At 41.1% G+C, this 24112-nt stretch overlaps 1 protein-coding gene across 1 annotated transcript in view; it reads right to left on the minus strand.

Moving 5' to 3' along the window:
- Window positions 1-24112, minus strand: part of RAPGEF5 (Rap guanine nucleotide exchange factor 5) — a 136943-nt gene that overhangs the window by 92431 nt on the left and 20400 nt on the right. The window contains exons 4-8 of the mRNA XM_079947974.1: window positions 23970-24091; window positions 22392-22560; window positions 20459-20525; window positions 15387-15435; window positions 1522-1598 (exon numbers count right to left, since the gene is read on the minus strand). Of these exons, the coding sequence (XP_079804100.1) occupies window positions 1522-1598; window positions 15387-15435; window positions 20459-20525; window positions 22392-22560; window positions 23970-24091 (484 nt within the window). The remainder of the gene's footprint in view (window positions 1-1521; window positions 1599-15386; window positions 15436-20458; window positions 20526-22391; window positions 22561-23969; window positions 24092-24112) is intronic.

Genomic DNA, 24112 nt, shown 5'->3' on the forward strand with positions numbered 1-24112 from the left:
ACAGCTCTTACGATCAGAAAGTTTTTTGAATGTTTAGTCGGAATCTCCTTTCTTGTAACTTGAAGCCATTGTCTCGAGTCCTACCCCCAGAGCAGGAGAAAACAAGTACGCTCCCTCTACCATGTGGCAGCCCTTAAGATATTTGAAGATGGCTATCATATCTGCTCTCAGTCTCTGCTTGTGTAATGGGATTCCTGTTCTTGTGCAGCCCCCCTGCACCCTCAAAATATGCCTGGGGGTTGGGGAACCCTCTGGAGCAGATTTGAGGGGCACATGAGAGCTGCCAGGGGAGGAGAGGAAGGCGAAGTCCCACTGCACAAGTCAAAGTCCACCCACACAACAATGAATTGCCCCCATAGGATATAGTCCTGCCAATACCCTTTTTTGTCCCGTTTCAATACTCCAAACAATTTCCACGAAGTCAAAATAAGACAGTAACTAATATACCCTTTGAAAATTTCACAAATTTTGTCAAGTAGCTTCCACACAAATTGAATGACTGAATTCACTGAAATTAAATTACTGTTGTTTTCTATAATCCACCCATATAATCTTATTAGCATGCTGCTTATTAGAGCAGATGAACACTTAATGAATTCTTTTGTTTTTAAATATTGAGCAACAAAACCTTGAAATGAGCATTCAGATAAACTAATTATTATACCATGCAGAACCAGACTGATGAGGAAATTTATAGACATGAGAAGCAGCTAAATGAAGGATCATTTCAGCTGCACTGGGATAAATTATTTAATTATGATGGATTCTGTCTACTTCTGAATGAAATAAGCCATTCACCTCTATCAATACCTGCAGAGTTTTCTAGTGTATTGGAGCAACTAGAACCAGTGCAGGAAATATATATGTATGTCATCATCTGTGGGGGAAATAGCAGGTTGTGGGAAGCTTTGCATTGGCATAAATGGCACGGTGGAAGGTTGAATGCGCCTTCATCAGTGCCACAAACCTGATTTAGGATAGGCACTGCAACTACTTTTAAAATTTTAAAGAACATTCATTACAGATACCCGGTGTCATGTCTAGTGTGACCTTATAAAAGTGACTGAAACAGATTCCACACATGAAATTCTGTAAATGACAAATCTGATTTTAGGATTTTCAGTAGGGACAATCAGCTCCATGAAGGAAGGAGTTAAGTAGCTCAAACTGTGTGCGCCAGCATGCTTAGGCACCTACCAATTTGCAAATCTATGGCAATGTTGCGTCCAAACGCAGCCATGTCTACAAGAGACTATTTTTTAAAAAATCAGGATGATGAAGTCCAATGGCATAACACATATGTAAGAAATATCAAGAAGGGGCTATCCAGTCACATAGATTGCCAAGATATTAGAACTTTAATTGCAGGAAACTGCAAGATCAACACACTTTCAATATCACGCTGAACTGCATAGGAGTCATCTTTCTCTTCAGGACAGGGTTCAAGTGTTACCCTAGCAAGTGATATTACTTCAAACAGAAGTCCAGGCTCCTGAATGCTTATTAGAAATATTTTTCTACCTGTGCATCATAGACATCCTTCAGATCGTCTTGAGCTGCTGCTTCTTCAGTGCTGTTTTCACCACTTTGACTCATTGCTAAAATGAGAGGAAACGAAAGACATTTATAATACAGGCTTATTGACTTCATTCCCCACCCTTCACCAAAAGGTCCCTGAGCAGAAGGTATAGCGATACAAAACACAACATTAAAAAGAATTACAATCACAACTAGAGTGAATCCTAAAATGTGTGTCTCAAGGCCATGTTAAAGAGATGTGTCTTCAGCATTTGATGAAAGCTGCACGGTGAAGGTGCACCTCTGTGGGGACTACAGCTCTTTGGGGAGGGAATGCCACAACTTAGGAGCTGCCACAGGGCTCTCTCAAGTCGTCATCACTCACCTGTTAGGGAGGAGGAACTACCAAGAGGGCCCCCTCTGCTGATCTTGACACCTTAGAGTGGCTGTGAGTAAGGAGGCGGTCTTTCAGATATTTGGGGCTGTAGACATTTAGGGCTTTAAACACTAGCACGAGGACCTTGAATTGGCCCAGAAATGCAGTGGCAACCAGTGGATATAAAAAGTTCTAATGGAAGCCACAGTCAGTAATGTGGCCGCTGCATTTTTGACCAGCTTGACATTTGCAAGTCATCTTCAAGGGCAGCCCATTGTAATCATCCTATGTGGAAGTTACCAAGGTATGGAGTCACCTCTGTCCAAAAGGGGCCATAATTGTCTGATCCCAGGAAGGTCCCAGCAGGTTAAGGGGTGGAGATCCGCCCCCTGAAGGAAGCCAGGACAACGATCCACCCCAGGCCTTGCAGCTGGTGGTGTGTGTGTGTGTGTACACACTTATCACACCTCTGATGGGCTTAGGCTGTATAATAACGACACTCAGAAGGGCCTTCGCTATTCAACCCCCAACCTGGAATGCCCTTAGACTGGAAAATGTATAGAAAATAAAAAAGCGGCAACTCAGATAAGTCAGTTTCAATTGGTAAAAATATAGCTCAAGGGAAAAAAGAGTTAAGCTCTTATTCTCCAAGCCAGTTCAGGCCTCCATATGGTGGTCATTTTAAAGCTTTTAAGGCATCAGGGCATCTCCCACATCACATATACTTTGTTCTAGACAAGGTCTATAAAAGTTGGCATAGATGTCATATACAAGCACATGTTGAACCACAATGTGCTTTAAAATTTCTATTAACCATATATAAATATGCTTTTTAAAAATAATTATGTTGTAGCATTTTTATCCTGTGGGGAAGTAAAGGAATTGAAAATGCCTCTTCTGCCTCTTTTGTGCATCAAGCAAATCTCAAGACAAACGGGCTGTCTATAAATCAAATTTTCAAGCTCTGCAAAACTCCAGGCAACAGAGTTGGAATAATTATTTTGCCATAATGCCACTAATGTATATGGCACTTAACAGAGTAGCAGAAACAAAGATACAGATCCCTGCTCCGAGGAGCTTACAATTTGCCCCCCTTACCATTGTGAAAATGCAAAGGCAAAGACCAGCCTGATAGAGAAAGGGAACATCATTTAGTGTCAAGCCAAAACTTCATGAAAAGCCAAAACTTAATGAAAGACATGGCTTCTAAGAGGAAGTTCCAGGCAGAACAGGAAGCAAGAGTGGCGATACATCGGAGCTAAAGATGAGTAAAGGAGCAGGTCGCATTGCCTGTCTTGGTATCAAAACAGTATCAACTTTTTAAACTGCAGCATGTTATGCTCAAATTTATGAATCACCTGAGAAGGAAAATGATATGCTGCATTTTTGCTACAGTTAAGAATTCATGAATATCCCCAAGAACTCATGAATACTAAAACAAACATATGGCTGTGAAAATTAGGTGGTGCAAAATGTACTGTGCAAATACGATGCTGAATTTCTCTCATAAAGTATCAAAATTGGGCAATAATTTTACACTTTCTGGTACTCACTTTATTCTTTTTTTCTTTAAAAGTGAACATTCCCTACTTTATCACCACCATAATGCAAAAAGGTGGGATGAGAAAAATGCTAGAATATGTTGAGTCTTTGAGAGTTCCTTCAAAATCTGACATGACTTACAATCTCTGGGATGTAGCCAGGCCATGCAATAAAATTTCCTGCTCTGCCAACATAAACTGTGCTCCTCCATTCGTCCTCCAGCCAAGAGCAAAGGAAGCTACTTTTATTGTTTTAAATACAAAAGCAGTGTTTATTAGAGCCACACATCTGTTTGGTGTGGCACACACAGTGTGACTAGAGTGCAAAGACTGCAATCAGGTTTTATTACAGCCACTCCCCATTTCTACCTATCCTATAAATCCTGTTCTAGCCATGGAAAAGGTCACCATGAATAAAAGAATGAGAGGATGTTAAATGAGCATCAGCTTGCTGAAGTGCAATTTCAAATGCGTCCATCTGCAAATGAGCCAAAGGAGTTCAGGTTGTTGATTTTTTAATGGTCACTTAAAGATCAGGAGGCTATGCCTTGATTTAATTTCCTTGCTCCCTTGTGGGCTACAGGAAGGATTTTCCCTTCAAGATATTCTGTAAAACCAATAATAATGTAAAGGCTTGCTCCAGGAAAGAGACTCGGTATAGTTATACACAAAGGGGATTATTGTTCCTGCTAAGTAAGGCTTATTTAATTTCTTCAGAGCTCTTTTAGAGAAATAACCTACTTTGACCTTAATGGAAGATTCACTTAAGATGGGTAATAATCATATGTCATTTGTTGCAGCCTAAATTAAGACTGGTTCAGCACTTCTATTATAACTCCCTGCTTTCCAGTAGGTTACCACTCAACTGGAGATAATTCTGTTCTAAAATTACAATCTGGCAAACGGAGCCCCCACACAAGAGATGGTTTGCAGGGGACCTTGAGAGATGAACGTAAGGGCAAGGGTCTATAATCAGACCTGTGGGTAAAGTTACACAACTCCTAAAGTGAAATCAATTCCAATTATGCGTCTTTAATATGTATCAACTTTTTGAAATCTTCTGTTTCTAGAATTTGGAATTTTAACAAAAGGAGCTTGGGTTTAATAGCTGGAATAGAGATACTGGGGATATCTAGCCAATGAACTGGGGATCCGGGAGAAAAACAAATCATCACCAGAGATAGCAAGATATGCCTAAATATGTATGTAGTACATATAACACTATGCCTGGTTGTGATACAGAAAAGGGGGTTGTTTCCAAAGGAACAAAAGCTTAAATTTAAATGTAGTTAATATGTGATCCACTGGGTGTCCACTTCCATCCAAAATAGTATTTAAATACAAACAGCACACATTACAAGAGACATCAGGCAAATGCACTGAAATTCCTTTAAAAAAAATAGTAGCGTAAGGATCATCTGAAGTTATAAGGTCCTAACAACATATTTATATTTTAAAGCTATCCACTAAGGCATTATTCAGAGCTTCTGAATATGTATGGGCTGCTTATATATTTTATAAAATACATGTATACCTCACCTTTCTTGTTAGCTTATTGCATATGCTCATTTTGTGTCACACATAGTCCAGAACTGCCTTGATTGAAAAAACAACATTGTTTTTAATCTGAAGTGTTTATTCCTAATTACAATAAAGTCATAAAACTCTTGGCATTTTGCTTGTCCATTGCACTGTGTAGGTTTTTAAAAAAATTATACTACTTCTGGTAGGCGAGATAAATTTCTCTACACAAACAAATGAATTATGGTGAAGAATTTTTTGCAGCCAAACAGACTAGAAACAATAAAGTCTAGGAAGGTGTGAATTTCCTCCCTTTAACTTTATAGGGTGTTAGCATTTAACACTTACCATTGACCATTTTGTGCTGAATGATTCAGCAGACACACAGGCTAGTACCCTTGTTGGCGATGTGACGACCCCACCCATGTACCATTGACCCACTCAGATATTAGTAATGTTTTTCAATCTGCAGGAAGGGATCTCAAAGCATTTAAGACTAATTGACCATAATAATTCGGAGTGTATTAATGGGCCATGGGAGGTTCCTTCCTTGCCACAGGACTTAAGGGCAACTCTTTCTACAGACCAAATTCCAGGGACCATACACACAAAAATTTCCCAATGCCTATGCACTATCCATTCTTAAGGAAATCAGCCCTGAGTGCTCACTGGAAGGACAGATCGTGAAGCTGAGGCTCCAATACTTTGGCCACCTCATGAGAAGAGAAGACTCCCTGGAAAAGACCCTGATGTTGGGAAAGATGGAGGGCACAAGGAGAAGAGGACGACAGAGGACAAGGTGGTTGGACAGTGTTCTCGAAGCTACGAACATGAGTTTGACCAAACTGCGGGAGGCAGTGGAAGACAGGAGTGCCTGGCATGCTCTGGTCCATGGGGTCACAAAGAGTCAGACACGACTAAATGACTAAACAACAATGCACTAGAACAGGCATAGGCAAACTCGGCCCTTCAGATGTTTTGGGACTACAACTCCCATCATCCCTAGCTACCAGGACAAGTGGTCAGGAATGATAGGAATTGTACTCTCAAAACATCTGGAGGGCCGAGTTTGCCTATGCCTGCACTAGAACTACACAGCCAGTCATTTATGTAGATGTAAATATAGACCAAGCTAGCAAGGGGAGCCTGTCAATGAGCTGCAACTGACAAGCATCGAGGCAAGTTAAGAAGATGAAGGTTCCACAGCATGACAAATAATAATAAAGCTTTCCACTGGTTAGCCACTGTGACAAAAGAATGCTAGACTAGATAGGCCGCTGACCTGATTCAGCAGGTTCTTCTTATGTTCATATAGCACCAAACAAGGTATAATACTTGCAATGTATCGTCAATCTTATATGGAGGATTGTAAAACCACATAAAGCAAAGAAACTAAAAAAACTCAGGAAAAGATTGGAAATGGCTTAGAATGCAAGAATTCAATACTGCGTATGTTTTGGGTTGTCATTAAGTTGTGTGGTTCTTCCTATGCATATATTTTGAAACGAAAGCATACAAAATGCTCTCTATCAGCTAGTTGGCAGAGAACTAAGGTGTCGCATAAAGTGTCACAAAGAGAACTATTCAAACCAGCTGAATACAAATCTTTCCCAAAATGAAAAAAAAAAAATGGCTAAAAACAGATGGGAGACATCATTGGTTTTGCATGTGCCAAAATGCATAGATAACAAGAATGGTTAAGGATGAAGGCTGAGACTTAAAAACATTGCTGAACAGATTTCACGATGGAGTACACGACTAAACCCTAAATACCAATGTATAAATATATATACACCATTGATTCAATAAGGTATACTGGTCTGAATCCAAATTAGTAATACATATATAGCAATATTAGTGGTTTAACCCACAGCAGGTGTTTCCCGTTGCTCGGTCCCTGCTCCTGCCAACCTAGCAGTTCAGAAGCATGTCAAAGTGCAAGTAGATAAATAGGTACCGCTCCGGCGGGAAGATAAATGGCATTTCCGTGTGCTGCTCTGGTTTGCCAGAAGTGGCTTAGTCATGCTGGCCACATGACCCAGAAGCTGTACGCCGGCTCCCTCGGCCAATAAAGCGAGATGAGCACCGCAACCCCAGAGTCGTCCGCGACTGGACCTAATGGTCAGGGGTCCCTTTACTTCTACCTATATAGGAAACACCCATATAAAATGGACTTTTACGTTGCTTTTGCAGCAACAGTTCCTGCCACGAGAGATAACAGGTTTTTAGTTTGAAAGGCAAATTGTTTCTGATAGTGGAATCCGCTGCAGCAAATGCAAATATGCACACAAAACAAAAGCTCTTGCTACATATGCAGCTCTTTCTCCTCCTCCCACCAAGCAAGCATATCAATTTTTTACATCCCGGTTGTCATTTCTGTATCTCTCCTATCCATTGGGATCATTGTGGCAAGAACTGCCTGTATCAAATTTAAGTGTCATTGATGCTAGACTTCCCCCCTCTCGCTGAAGTGTTCTTGGGTGTCCTCGTGATTATAGCGTGTAATTTAAATCAATCTAACTATACATTACTCCAACATAATGCTGTATTTTTTAAAATTGAAAGCCTTATGAAATGCAAGGAAAATTCCTATCTCTGGTGTGCAAATGGTCATTAACTTTTTTTTAACCTGAGGTGTAAAGCTAATATTGAATTTGCAGAGAAGGCTACTCATTATGCTAGTTTAGTTTCCAGATAGAGAATCAGTCCCGAAGGATCTGTTTCTAAGATACCAAATAGGAAACAGGATTCTACCAGCCCATCTCTGCAAATATAAGGGAGTATTTGGTAGTGTTTAGAAATAAGCAGCAGATGATAGCTTATAGCAGGATGTTAAGCAAGGAAGAAAGTCTTATCATTAAAAAAGCCATCTGCAATTAAAATTAAAAATTTAGAATGTGGCCTGTTTGACATTGCATTACACACGGAGTTAATTAGTGTTCATTTTCTCTACTCTAGCTAAATTGACCGCAAGAGAGATAAGCCAGAAATTTAAGCACCAGAAGCTAGGCATGCTTGCATTAAATAACAAGTATTAAAATGCTATGTACACTGACTTATAATCTACAATGGGTACCAATTATTATTATTTTAAATCCATTTCCTGAAATAGGTTTTTTTTCTCCATGTCATCAGTTAACCTAATTGTTCCACATGTAAATATAAGTGATTGTCAGTGATAACATGTCTCATGATAACATGACATGTGAAACCATCATCAATTATATTTGCCCATCATTTTCTTAATTGTTTGTACCCAGTGGCCATTAATATATAAAATCACAAAAAAACCAAGACAAGTTAAAGCATATCCATTTTCAGAGCTGCAAACTATGAACACTTAAAATTATAAAGTTCCCAAAATAATTTAGATTTTAAAAATCTCCTTGGCAGTAAATATTTTTCTGGCTTTGTAACTTTCTTGCTGCTAGCACATGTAAAGCTACCATCTAATTTTGAAATCATCTGATTGACCTTCTAAAGAATATTGGAATGAATAGGGGGATCTATTCCTAGGTGAATTGTATAAAGGGCAATAACGAATGTAGTGGACAATGTATTCAACCTGGCCTGCTCCACAAATACAATGACCGTCACCTGTTATGTTAGTATATTAAAGAATTTACCAGTCACATATTTTGTGGGCATAGTTTGAAATCTGAACAAACAAGAATAAAGTTAGGTAAGCAGCACCTCTGTGGTTGAATTTAAATTTATTCTACCAAATTTGGGATTTGGAATTCTTCATATATTCCAATATCATTTTGGCATCTTCAGCAAAAATGACATTACAGATCTTTCTGTCAGAAATATGCTAAGATACCATTACAAGGGAAGCTAAATAAGTAGACATTGTTACAACATTGCACCTAGGCTTCTCTATACTGAGTTTTTAAATGCTGGCGGGTGGCACTGTGGTCTAAACCACTGAGCCTCTTGGACCTGCCGATCAGAACGTTGGGGGTTTGAATCCCCACAACAGGGTGAGCTCCCGTTGCTCTGTCCCAGCTCCTGCCAACCTAGCAGTTTGAAAGCATGCTTGTGCAAGTAGATAAATAGGTACTGCTGCGGCAGGAAGGTAAACAGCGTTTCTGTCATGGTGTTCCGTTGCACCAGAAGAGATTTAGTTATGCTGGCCACATGATTCAGAAAACTGTCTGTGGACAAACACCTGCTCCCTTGACCTGAAGCAAGATGGGCACCACACCCCATAGTCATTTTTGACTGGACTTAACTGTCCAGGGGTCCTTTACCTTTACCAATTTATGACTGCATATTTTTAGAGAAGGGAGAGACGTACTTCAGGTTTAGGCAGTGCACCAGGTGTACTGTGCAACACACTAGACAAATAGTATGACACGTGAGACTCATATTTATTTATCTGCTCACATGATTAAGCACAAGGTCAGAACACAACCCTGCTCCGCTGAGAGACAGGGGTCCTGGAAAGAACAAACTTTTGGATGGCCACCAAGTCTAGGAAATATTTGCCATCACTGTTTCTAGCTCCTTTAGATTCCCCCCCCCTTTAATAGATGTGTATTCATCTAATACTGTAGTGTCAGCTTAATAGTGTATGAAAGGTATGCACTTTTTCAACCTGCAAAACAATGCACTCTAGTTGTCTTTATAAGAGCCTAATAAAGAACTTTAAAATTCACTCTTTTAGTTTTCAACATTTGACTCACAGAACAATCCCCCTCATTCAAAGAAAGGGTTACAGCAGGAGCAACAAAGAATCCCGTGGATTTTCTTTTTTAAAAAAACTTGCTTTCCTTCAATGTACCACAAACCGCTGCTGAAAACTCCCCAGGCTTTGTAACATGGGCATCAAGCAAGCACGATTATTCCAAAAACTACTTGTGAGGTTCTTTGGAAGTTTGTCATGGTATCTTTATAATCCCAATACTGTTTCTTTTGCATCCTATAGAAAAAGGAGTTTCCCCATTACTGTCCTGTTTAGAAGATAGATCTTCTCTTCTCTGCTGTCTTGGAAGAATTAATTGCATTTTTGATAACCTATACTTCTCCTCAAGTCTGTTCCTGTTGTGACAACAACTTGACACTATTTTTCTTACCAGCGCATGACTTGGCTTCAGAGACACTTCATTCTTCTGCTTAACAATCCTACACAAAAGTCTTTTTAAATCGGATGGAATAGCTTTTGCAATAAAAAGTCCTTAAATTATCATTATGACGGTTTCTTTTCATATGCTGCTGTAGGGTTTTTGCTTTGGATTTTTTGAATCACGTCCAAATCTCATTTAAGTTCCTAAATTATTTGGCACAATCCTCCTGGTTCAACCCCAGAAAACACTATTACTGGTTATGCTTTTCTATAATCCAGTTCTTTGCACCTTATTTACTTTTTGAAGAAGCAAATCATGAATTCTCCACTATAACAAGGACACATCTGATTCTCATACACAGCCATCTGCATTGTGGAATGGATCTTTTGGGATTTCTAATTACATTTTCCTTCATAGTCAGTTCACAGTAGGCACTTACTTGCAAGTGTGTACATCCTACACCAGCAAAATTTGCTTAAAGCTTTAAAATAACAGCAATACTGTTGCCAGATAATCTGGCTGCAAATCTTTACTCAAAAGCTAATGCTTTTCCATATATGAACGTCACATCCATCAACAGAGCTCCCAAATTTTGCAACACTGAAAAAAGTAATCAAAGCACCCTATTAAACCAGCTCCTATTATCAGAGTGTGTATTGATAAAACTGTACTATAATTATGCCTGCCTGATTTATTATTTTAAAAATTATTAACTTTTAAATCAACTTTTACAGTCACAATTGGTCCAGAAATCACCTTACATGCATTACTTCAAAAGAAAAAATGTTGTAATATGAAGTAAAGTGTTCAGTTCAATAGTTTAAAAAGCCTGCATGCACACTCAAACCTCCAAGTACTGTACTTGCCACTTCAACTACTCAAAGCAGCACTGCAGTGTGACTAATACCTAAAATACTGTACTACACTAATTAAGATCTAATTCCACTAGCAATAATACTGTTCCAGATCTGGGGTAACAGAGTTTGGGGGTGCAAGGGCACTCATAACTGCTAGAGTTAGTGAATGTCAATCTGGAGTATTGACGGAAAGATGCCAGGGCAGTGGGAAATACAGGCTAAGTCTTTTTTCCAGGCCAGGGCCTCACCTGGGATAGAAGTCGTTAAGAATGACAAAAGGTGTTGGGAGCAAATGATTAAGCTATCAATGGAAACTATCAACCAGGAAGGCTCTGCAGGTGATGGGGGCATGATGCCATATATAGGAAAAAATGTATCAGTTAAGTTGTGGGTGAACATATCAGACGACACAGTGATTCTTCAAACAGCTCTTCTTTATTCTGAGGCCTGAACTGAACTGAACTGAAGGGCTCAGTCAGCCTGCTTATATAGAGCTCCAGTACCTTGTTACTGTAACAACTTTCTAAAACTATCCAATCACTGAAAGTCACCTTCGATCCTTCATTTGCATACAAACTATCCAATCACTGAATGTCACTTTTTATCCTTCATTTGCATAACTATCTACGGTATCCCCCTGCTGGCTCAGGGTGAGAACTTCAGTACATAACAGTATCCTTTTGAAATTTAGGGGTTGTGGGAAAAGGAGGAAAACTGGATGAGTTGATGTGAAGGCCAGAGCCATATTGGCAGGCTGTGAGAGAGGCACAGATGTGCCTGGGAATCCAATGCTGGGCTGCGGTGAAGGACAGGGCCCCTCCTGAGGTGAGAATGCTATGAAATCTCTCTTTACTTAAAGCTTCCATGTAAATATGTGTAAATAAGTCATATTTCAAAGACACTGTAGACTCCACCATGCCTCATTGTCCCCAAAGGAACACAGACCCTGGTTGAGTGCCAAGACCCCTAAGAATCTCATGCACCCTTCCACAGATATTGGGGTAGCCAATGATACTATTCTAGTTCCTCCTCCAACCCAAAGCCCAAGCAGTTATTGGTGCTGTTCACTAATTGTCCACAACATCCACATTTTGGAAACTCTCATTTTGTACCTGACACAACATTAAATGACTGATGTTGACAAATGCCTGAAACATGGAACAAACTGAGAGTAGCTAGTTGAGGCCAGCCTAACTTCTCTGTGGCCTGGGACCTTCAAGAGGTTTTTATTTGAGGACCATAAGTTTCTCTGTGGGGCATACCAGGAGAGGCGGTCCCGTAGGTACGAGGGTCCTAGGCCGTATAGGGCTTTAAAGGTTAAAACCAGCACCTTAAACCTGATCCTGTACTCCACCGGGAGCCAGTGCAGCTGGTATAGCACCGGGTGAATGTGATCTCGCAGCGAAGACCCCGTAAGAAGTCTCACTGCAGCATTCTGCATCCGCTGGAGTTTCTGGGTCAGTCTCAAGGGCAGCCCCATGTAGAGCGAGTTACAATAATCCAGTCTGGAGGTGACCGTCGTGTGGATCACAGTGGCTAGGTCAGGGTGAGAGAGGTAAGGAGCCAACTGCTTAGCTTGGCGAAGATGGAAAAATGCTGCCTTTGTTATAGCTGCAATCTGCGACTCCATGGAAAGGGAGGTGTCGAAGATTACACCCAAACTCTTAATGGACGGTGCTGGCACTAATTGCGCCCCCGCAAGAAATGGGAGTTGCCCCCCCAATCCCATATTGTCCCATCCCAGCCACAGGACCTCTGTCTTCGAAGGATTTAGCTTCAACCGGCTCCCACGTAACCATCCAGCCACAGCTTCCAAACATCTGGTCAGTGTGTCTGGGGCCGAGTCAGGATGGCCATCCATCAACAGATAGAGTTGGGTGTCATCGGCATACTGATGGCAACCCAGCCCAAAACTCCGGACAAGCTAGGTGAGGGGGCACATAAAGATGTTGAAAAGCATCGGGGAGAGTATCGCACCCTGAGGTATTCCACACACCAAGGAGTGGCGCGATGACAATTCCCCCCAAGCGCCACCCTCTGTCTCTGACCAGAGAGAAACGAGCACAGCCATTGAAGGACTGTGCCCTGGATCCCCACGTCGGCAAGGCGGTGGTCCAGAAGTTCGTGATCGACCATGTCAAAAGCTGCTGACAGATCTAGAAGAATCAGCAGCCCCGACCCGCCTCGATCCAGCTGTCTACGAAGATCATCTGTTAGGGCAATCAGAGCCGTCTCGGTCCCATGACCAGCGCAGAAGACGGACTGGAATGGATCCAGAGCCAATGTTTCATCCAGAAACCCACCAAGCTGTTCAGCGACCGCTCTCTCAATCACCTTACCCAGGAACGGAAGATTCGAAACTGGGCGGTAATTGGATAGATCTAAAGGATCTAATGATGTTTCTTTAAGAGCGGGCGCACCACTGCCTCCTTCAGTTCCCTTGGAAATGTCCCCGTGCCAAGGGACAAATTGATGATATCCCCCAGGAGGGCCCACACCTCGTCTGGACACGCTCTAATCAGCCAAGACGGGCACGGGTCGAGAGGACAGGTGGTGGGCTTTCCAGCTCGGAGGAGTCTGTCCACATTGGCTGGGGATATCCGGTCGAAGTGGTCCAATACTGGACCCGAGGACAGTCGAGGGGCCTCCAGTTCCTTTATTGTATCCAAATTGGCAGGGAGGTCATGGCAGAGCAACAAGACCTTCTCCGCAAAAAAGCTCGCAAATGCCTCACAGCTGTGTGTCAAATTGTTATTTAAATTTGGCTGTCCCTCAAGGGACGTTAAAGACCTGATTATAATAAATAATAGCGCCGGGCGAGAGCTAGTGGATGCAATGGAGGCCGAGAAGTAAGACTTCTTAGCAGCCTTCACCGCCATCTCGTAGGTTTTCATAAAAGCCCTATAAGATGTTCTTGAAGCTCCATCACGGGCACCCCGCCATACTCGCTCTAGCCGTCTGAGGTCCCGCTTCATTTTCCAGAGCTCCTCGGTAAACCAGGGAGCCTGGTTTCTGCAGGGTCGCAGAGGGCGCTTAGGTGTGATCTCATCGATGGCTGCCAGGAGCTGGATATTCCAGCCCTCAACAAGCTCAGTCAATGAGTCGCCAAGGGGAGCAAGGTCCCGCAAGGCTTGGCGGAATCTATCAGGGTCCATCGGCCTCTGTGGGCGAGCCCAAATCGGCTCGCCACCTAAGCAGGGTGGGGGTGGAAAGTCAATCCTGGCTTTCAGAGCGTAGTGATCAGACCATGGCACCTTCATCGAAGGAGACATGATTACATCTATAACTACGCCAAAGATCAAATCCAGCGTGTGGCCTGCTTGATGTGTGTGGCCCGAAACAAACTGGGAGAGCCCTAATGTCGCCATGGAAGACACCAGGTCCAGAGCCTGTGAGGAGGGAGTGGCATCAGCATGGATGTTGAAGTCCCCCAATACCAATAGGTTAGGGAACTCCAAGGCCCAGCCAGCCACCGCCTCCAATAGGCCTGACAGGGTGGCTGCTGGTGCGCTAAGTGGCCGGTACACCAGCCAGACAGCCAAGCTCTCCTCGGAGCCCCACACTAGGCCAACACATTCAATGCCGGGGATCGATGGCGATGGTAGAGCCCTGAAAGAACAATCTTCCCCGATTAATAATGCCACCCCTCCCCCCCGGCCCACAGTCCGCGACTGGTGGAGGACGGAGAAACCTGGGGGCACCATCTCTCGTAAGGTAACTGTTGCCCCTTCGCGCACCCAGGTCTCCGTCACACAAGCCGGGTCGACCCCCTGCGAGATAAAGAAATCTCGCAGGGTGGAGGTTTTGTTGCCTATAGACCTGGCATTGCACAGCACCAGTGACGGAGGTGAGTAATCCTTGCTCACCCTACCCTCATCCCTCGGGATGAGGCGCAGATTGGAAGGGGTATGAGCATATCCATACATACAAGTAATATTAACAGAAGGTAAAGGAGTGGGGGGGGGGACAGGAAATATATTAAGGTATATCCCTTTTGTATATTTCTCAAAGTCCACACATCATGTTCATGCCTAAACCGAACTATGATGGGCTCAGCTTTAAAAAGAACAGGTTCATGCAACCTTGGCAAGCCTTGTGATTTAACTCATGTATTATATTTAGCAAGAAAGAATTTTTTTTTTAAAGGAAAAAGTCATATGGTACCATTGCAAAACATAACTCTTATGCACGGGTGGTAACAAAAAAAATATTCAAAATCTGAATTTATACGTTTCAACTGAAGGCAATGGATATATAAGCATTAATTTACAAAATATAAAAAGATAAGCAAAAAGAACACTTGACTTGTAGGAGAAACTGTTACAAACAGCTTAGACTAGTGGATCAATTATTAAAATAGCTCATGAAGTTCACTGAAGAGTAGGAAAGAAGGAAAACAGAAGAAAATGTCAAGCAGTTCTTGTCACATTAAATAAGCTTTATACTATATTTCTTTCTTTTAATATGGTTTGAAAATGCAAAATCCAAATCTGGATACACTCACCTGATTTTCTTGCCTTAATAGCAAGAACAGCCGCCAATTCTCTCTGCACCTAACACACCAAAAAGACAAAGTGTTACAGTCATGCCCATAAGCAGGAAGTTGTTACATACACAGAGCAAACCATCTACTCTAGCAATCTGGATCTCTTAGAGTTAGGCTACAATCCTCAGCACAGTTGTCCAAAAGAAAGAGCCGCTGAAAATTGTTCATGCTTCTGAATGAACTCAGATAGATAGTGCTATTTCCTAAGTGGCAGTATGCTCATAAAAAATATATTTGATTCAGTTCAGCAATTAGCAACCACATTAACACAACTGGCATAAGCAAAGATAGCTACACAAGAGGAAAACAATTTGCAATTGTTCGTTTCATCAGTGCCATCATCTCCTCTCCCATGCTGCTTAATGGATCAGCACTGGGTGTTTATAGAACACAATGGGTGGTTTCCAACGAAGTGCTTCTGTTAGCACTTCTGGCTAAACAACAAAACTTATCCTCTTCCTACAGGCTCCCTAAATCTGTTCTGGGGGTTCTCCCAAACCACTGAGGTAGATTTGGGAGGGGGGAGGGAAGGCACACAGGGCACACATGGAGAGATGGAGAAGTTCTGTTGCACAATCAAAAATCCTTGTGCTAGAGGAAGCACTTCATTGGTTACCACCCAATATTTATGTCATGAGATGTTCCTTTTCTACAATAAAGGTAAAAGATTGCTTCTACAACACCACAAACATCAATGAATGTCCTGAAATTATTATTATCAGCAGCAGCATACAGCCAATGAATCTATTCACATGTGTGGTGCTTTGTTATAATGCAAAGATTAATATCCAAGCAGTCTTCTTTCCTGGCAAACAGCTATTGCTGTGGCCATTATGGCCAATGTAGGAAATACTGGGAAAGCATGAGATTGGATCCCATATTTCAAAAAAGAAATACTAATTTCGGGAGCCACATAAGCACGTTGAAATAATTGCCTATCAAGTGAGAAAGGTTTTGTGCACATACTTAATTTCACCCCCAATTTTTTTTAAAAAAATTTACCAAGTATGCATCACTGCATTTGGAACATGACTGTCAGCTTATCCCTTATTATGGGGGTGGGATAAGGGTACATAATGCCATATCTGGTGGTCCTGTCCACAGACTCAATCCTTTTGGGTTGCTCTTTTTGATGAAGTTCAAAAGATAACACATCACTGCAACTGACACTCCTTAATCTCTTTTTGAATAACAACAGGGATACCACTAGCAAGATTTCTATTGGCCACCTTTTAATGACTGTGACAATAGCTGAACTTTGGAAAGACCTCAAGGGAACAACCATTGACTGCTGCAGGGAAGATTATTTTCTTGGTGCAACAATCAGATTAGGTTTCTCTTCTTCTACAGCCACTTCATTGGCTGCCAGTTAACTCAAATATTTTATAAACCTCTTGTCTTTACTTTTAAAGCTCTTCATGGTTAGCCTCTTTCCTATCTCTCAGCCTTAGTGTCCCAATGTACATCTAGTCACTCTCTTTGTTCTTCTAATTCTGTGCTTCTTATTTATCCAAGCGTTTATTGTGTCTCCATCCTTTTTCTCTTGCTACTCCATATGCTTGGAATCATCTTCCAGAACATTTGTGGGCTGCCTCCTCACTTCATATGCTCAAATCTCTATTTAAAACATTGTTTGACCCTGAGTTGTTTTGGTCCGGCTACCTAGTTTTATTCACTGGGTATAACAGGCTGTGTATTGTGCATATTAGACTACTGATTTTTATTATACTGTTCATATTTGTTGTTTCAGATTGTATACCATTTGGTGAAGAATTTATTCTTTTAATTGTGCACAGAGTCACATACATTAATGGTGCTTTATAAATAAATGTTAATTATTAATACTGGTACCATAAAGCAAAGGTGAGGAACTCTTGATCCTCCAGATGTTGCTGAACAACAACTCCCATCATGCCCAGCATGTGTGGCCAAGGAATAAGGATGATGGGAGTTTTAGTTCAGCACCATCTGGAGGACCAAAGTTCCCCAAAACTGCCATAAAGTCCGATATTTGGCATATGTGGAAAAATTAACAAGTAAAACGAGAACAGCACAAGGCCTCATAAAAAGAATTCTGAGGCATCCCCAAGAATTCCTTTAACTTTCAATATTGGAAATGGAATTTGCACATTGGCATTAGCTTGAGATTGCTCCAAGCACCCAGCACTTCCATATATCAGCAAGAGTTCATATTCATATTAATCATTTTTGATATCCCCTTAATAATCCTTTTAATAATTTAAAGTCTACACAGTTGAAACCCAGATGGATCATCATGAGGGAAAAGGTCAGATATCATGGTTACAAGATTAGAGATGACATGACCATGGAAAAGATGAATACTGTAGTTCAGTCATCGTGGAGATACCATCTGAGACTACTGTCAGATTCACAAGGAATCATTCAATCAATTTATGCAATTAGTATGTTCAGGACCTTTCCTGCATATGCAGCCCAAAACTTACTGAACATTAAATGTCAAGAGATTGACACTGTGTCGACCAGTAAAACCGAAGCAGCTTTCATAAAGGTTGTAATCACCCAAATTTAATTATTACTTTATGGAACCCACGGATCTCTCTTTGAAAAGGAACAGTAAAAAAAAAAAATCATTTTCAGGCCAGGAAAGATTTACATTAAAAAAGCACAAATTAAGGCTTTCTGCAGATTTAAAACCTGAAGTGGAGAATGCCCTTGTATATTCAATATCCTGCGAACTTTGGGGGAAATTTAGTTTTTGTTCTAACAGAGTGCAAGACTAATTCTTTCTCATTATGCTTTCCACATATTTTGCCAGCTTAAAAAATTAGTTCATTTTGAGGCTCCTAAATAATATTAGAGTGTGTGTGTGTGTGTGGATATCTTAGACTAGTAAGGATGATGGGTTAATATTTGCATCCTGATGTTAAGACACTTGCTCAAATCTTTTGCTGCTTTGCCTCTCAAGGGTTGTGCATGTGTGTACCAAATCTTCCAAGAAAGCCAAATAACATACAATAGAGTTAAATGTTAAATGTTACAATAGAGTTAAATGTTTGTGTTCCTTCCTGTTCTTGGGTTTTTCTATTTTTCCATGCTTCTATTTTATTTATTAAATCTGTCAGTCGCTTTATCTTGCCCAGGGAAACCCAAAACAACTTGCAACCATACAAATAGACAACAAGCCCCCACACAGATACATTTCAAAGGGAATTTCAAAGGTGGAATTGACGTCGGGGGGGGGGGATTTTTGAAAGACAGTGCTTTGTCCTGGATTTTAGGCAAGTCAATTGAAAAATTGCATCAACTCAGGCAGGGAAACTGCTGGGCAGCAAGGCAAGTGGTAAACCAGTAGAATCCCTAATTTATCCCAACTGCCCTACACCAGAAACACACACACTAGATCCCCACTCAACTAGACAGAGAAGTGGAGAGAGAGAGGTTGTATTTCTATAGACGACAGCAACCCACCTCCTTGACCCTCAAGTTTTTGTACCATTTTCAAATGGAGCCCACATATCTAATATTCATTCTTTTACGTTTCACATGAACAGTGGTACCTCAGGTTACATACGCTTCAGGTTACAGACTCCACTAACCCAGAAATAGTGCTTCAGGTTAAGAACTTTGCTTCAGGATGAGAACAGAAATCGGGTTCCGGCGGCGCGGCAGCAGCAGGAGGCCCCATAAGCTAAAGTGGTGCTTCAGGTTAAAAACAGTTTCAGGTTAAGAACGGACCTCCGGAACGAATTAAGTACGTAACCAGAGGTACCACTGTATTACACTTTATTACATACTATGCCACATTAGGAGGGATTTCTCATCAGGTGGAAAGACAAAGCAGTAAATGTAATTTATAATAATTAATATATTATGTTTCTGACACAAAAGCAAATGCTTTGCTGTTGTTTCCTGCAACTTGACCAACTTGGCACCATTCCACACAGCTATTATCGCTCAAGAAGTCCCTCGCCCTTCCATTGTTTCAAACAAGTATGTGTTTCCTTTTACCAACAGGTTCTAGCCGGACTCGAGAAAAAGAAGCTTGTACTATTAATTCTGAGAAAATATACCTTCTAAAAGCTCAGTTACAGATACTGAACCCTTGTGGGAATTGAGCAGGGGGAGATACAAGAAAACATACCTCATTGGTTCTAAAAAGCATCCTGCCAAGTGACAGGAAAAGCAGTATTACACACAGGCATAATTAGTTCTTCACTAGCCTTGGCTTCAGTTCATGTGGCTAAAATTCACATTAGTATTTTATGTGTCGATTATTGTTACACTCTGAATTGGCAAATAATCCTTCTGCACACATTTCAACACTGATAAAGGCAGGCCTTTGTTCACTTTGTGGAATTTTTGTATGGGGTATAGACTCCCAACAATTCCAATAAAACTATTTACTCAGATAGTTCAACTATTTTGCCTTGCATTAAATATAGGCAACCCCCTATATACGTGGGAGTTATATTCTGAGTCATCGCACGCATTGGCAGAGCGTGCATAAGCCTGCTTGTCCCCATTCCATCCTCTTCTGGTGCTGAACCTGGCACGCGCATGCGTGGTCATACATGAATCGGACATGTGAAAAATGGGAGTTGCCTACAATGGCACTGCTACACCCATTGTCAGAATCAGCTAGGAAGCCCTCAACTGGGAGCCTTGTGGTCAATTTCTTAGTGCCTCTTGTGTGGAAGAATCAACAAAAAAACGGCCCCAAATCCCAGTATGTCTACATTCCCCTCCTTCCCACACCTCACACCTATAAGGTGTTTTAAAACTGCCTTTGTTTTAATGCTCTACTGACCTATATTTTAATACCGATGTTTGTTTGTTTTAAAAAGTAACTGTTTTAATTTTCAGCCACCCTGAGAATCTTTCAGTTGAAGGCCAAAATACAATTATATTACAGTTTTAATCTATTGCCATTAAAATTATGCACAAGAGATTAGAACCATGATGTGAGCATTACAGTTCCTTGAGACCACAGTCGGTCACAAACATATTACTTTTCAATACAGTAAAGAAAAGCTTGTCGAAAGACTCACCGCAGAAGTGAGACGGGCAAGAATTTCAGCATTGGTCTCAGTTGTGTCTTCTATTTTTCTATTGCTCCTGTTAAAACAAAAATATTTTTTTAAAAAAATAAAAAAGGAGAGGTTTGTAAAGGACTGCTCTGATTTGCCTGGTGCCCTTCAGATAATGTGAACTACAACATCCATCATCCCTGGCCATTAGGAATGTTGGTTGAGGCTGATAGGAGCCTTTAACATATTGGGAACACCAGCTTGGAAAAGCTGAATTAGACCTTAAGTTAAAGAATGTGCTTAAAAACAAACAGGGAAGTGAGGTGTGTGGACTAAAATAAAACATGTCATGCTATAACTGAAGTGTCCCATCAATTTGTCTTCCTCTAAATGCTTTTATTTATTCAAACTTGCCCAAGTTAAGAAGAAATGCCACTGTAGAAGCCAAAGGGTATAATAATCTAGTACAATAATTCACAGTGACATATACAGAGGCTGAACTGCAGCCCTGCTTCAGGAATGGCACCCAAAGGAATTAAACTCTTACATTTTAAGGTCAATCAAAGGGTGGCAAGACACCACCCAGTTATCTGTAATCAAATGAGGGGCAGAAGGAGGTCTGAGCTGAAGCAGGACTTGTCTTCATCATGGCAGCTTCTCATGAACTACAGAGAAAACCTAACTAGAGTAACTGGGACCCAGCCTAACCCCAGCTTGCCCTTGGCACCCTCTCTTTCTGTTGTGAATTTGGCTAGTTGATTCAAATCAGTTCATGAAATTCACATCCTTTCTTTGATGCCTCTTGACTTCCAGGTCTACACTGGAGGAGGCCTCTGGCTTATGTATCTCATAAGTGTAAGGTAAAGGTAAAGGGACCAGTCGTGACCGACTCTGGGGTTGGGGTGCTCATCTCTCTTTATTGGCCGAGGGAGCTGGTGTACAGTTTCTGGGTCATGTGGCTGGGATGACTAAGCCGCTTCTGGCAAACCAGAGCAGCGCACGGAAACACTGTTTACCTTCCCGCCAGAGCAGCACCTATTTATCTACTTGCACTTTGACGTGCTTTTGAACTGCTGCTAGGTTAGCAGGAGCAGGGACTGAGCAACGGGAGCTCACCCCGTTGCGGGGATTCGAACCGCCGACCTTCTGAGCAGCAAGTCCTAGGCTCTGTGGTTTAAACCACAGTGCCACTTGCGTCCCTTATCTCATAAGTGCACAGGAACACTTACAGCAAGGAGACCCATCAGCCCTATGCCTCCCTTATGCAGAGACAGCACCCTTGCCTGTCCACTTCCTTTCTACCTGACCTTAGACCCTCTATGACACTGGTTCCCAAACTCACCCCCCCCCCCGGATTGCTTGAGAATTGCTGAAGGTCTTGGTCTTGGTGGACCACTAAATGATTTTGCTGCCTGCTGTAGCAATTGCAATCCTGTATTATCTTTAATTGTATTTTTATTGCTTCTTTAATTTCTTAATAGATAGAATTCAAATTGTAATACAATAAATATACAATATGAGAAATAAAAAGCAATAAAAATACAATTAAAAACAGATATGAATATTTAATGTGGACCACCTGAATGAAGCTTGTGAACCACTGAGCTCCATGTACCACAGTTTGGGAACCACTGAGATACAAGTTACTATAGTAACTCAAACTTACTTAAAATCATTCAATAAAATATGGCTAACCTGCTGCAAGACTTCTTTCCCATAAGAGTTCTTCCTATAAATAATACAGGACCAGCTATAGACTGATTTAGGTAACACAAACGAAGCAGCCACACAGTTTATACAATGTAAGTAGGAAGATTATGGTAGAAGTTTTCACAGGCAACAGCCTCTGTGATAATATGCATAAAGTAGAAGGGAAGACTGGTAGATTATTTAACAGATATAACCCAGTCATCTGCAGAACTTTCAGTAAGAATTGCACGGAGAATATACTTACAGATTACAGGTATTCATCCTTGGAGGAATAACAGGCACTAGCTGCAATAAGAGTTTCACACCATTTTTCCATCCATCATCTCTTTCATATTCACAGAAAAGATATGTACACTCATCAGCTGAAAACTGGTAGAAAACGTACTTGTCTTGAAAATAAATCTGTTTATCCACTGTGTAAAAAGAGGGGGGATAATTCTATTACTCTTAGAAAGTGTTTTCTATCAGCTTGCCACAAAAACAAAAACTTGAAGTAACTGCTAAGCAAGCATTGGAAAATAATCCAGTAATTTAGAAGCAGTTGACAACGAAGGGCTAGTTCACACGTACAGACCAACCATATAAGATACGTTTTGAATACAGATCATGTGGAAAACACACTGTGAACCGGGCTATACACTGGGCTATATACAGATACCATTTCAACATTTTAAGCAACATAAAAAACCCAACATGAAGTCATGTGAAGCAGCTTCTCCTGCAATATCAAGCATGCTAACAAAAGCAATTACCCAAAACAGGGATTGCTTTAGCATGGCTGGAAGTGTGTGAGGAGGTGCTTTACACAGACAGCTTGAAGTTGGAATAATCTTCACGAATTGCTTTTTTAAGCAGCTACCATACTGCAAAGGCCATGTACAAATCAAGTTATAGTCAGTGGCAATGACACAGAATCCCTTCAAAGTAAGAGAAGGGTAAATAAAAACTGATGCAGAAGTGACACGAAGCTTGAAAGAATGGAGCAGACACAATCCCAGCCATGGAAGAGAAAAATTACATTACACAGGGAATTTTGAAATTCCCAAAGACATGAGACATGGCTTAATGGAGCCCCAACATGTAAAGAACCACAACAGTCTAGATGAGAGGTGACTAGGTGGTTCAGCAATAAATGGAGAAAGGGAGCCATCTCTTGTTAAGGAGGCAGAAGACTTGGCAGTGGCCTGAATGTGGATAAATGATTGTGAGCCTGGATGCAGCAACAGAAGAAAAGCTGCCAAGGTAAAGAGTACTCCTTATTCAAAGCCATCCTTCAAGAGTTCATTTATTTATAAAATATAGGGTCATCAGTGTGCATACACTTTATGGAGTACAAGATGTAAATTCCATGTTATGTAGAGCTTGCTATCTAAAATGTAATACAGGGGAAACAGGGAATTTGCAATTCTTCAGTCAAAGGTTCTTTTCAATATACTAAAAAGGCTCCACCATAATCATATGGTGAACTACTGTATTGTTTACTCAGCTGCACAGTATTTAGCAACAGGATAAGGAAAGTATGAAGGTAAAAGGAGGGAGGGAGTAGGGGAGAGAAAAGAATGTACATTCTGAAAGTTGACAAGTATGTCCCTGGGCAAAAATATCTAGTAAATATCTCATCATAATTATTCAGGATATGAAAGATCGCATGTGAAATATATACCAAAGCAGCACAGAGGGAGTCCAACAGAACAACAGATATCTGTATTTTTCTCTCCCCCTTTGTAAACATAATAAATCTAATGCCCAGGGAAAGATGAGGACAGGAAGGGAAATTGAATATCTTCGTAAAACAGGTTAGACTTGCTTTCATAAAACTGACCTGATAACACAATTCTCATATTCAGTAGGAGCTGCCAGATACCAGCTGCTGTAGATCTGCTCTTTATGAAAGGACAGCGCTTTAAAAGCCAGTCTACGAGTTCAGATCCAATGCAACTTCTCCTAAACAAGCAAAAAGAATTA

This window comes from Podarcis cretensis (genome assembly GCF_951804945.1).
Source record: "Podarcis cretensis genome assembly, chromosome: 12".
Taxonomy (NCBI): domain Eukaryota; kingdom Metazoa; phylum Chordata; class Lepidosauria; order Squamata; family Lacertidae; genus Podarcis; species Podarcis cretensis.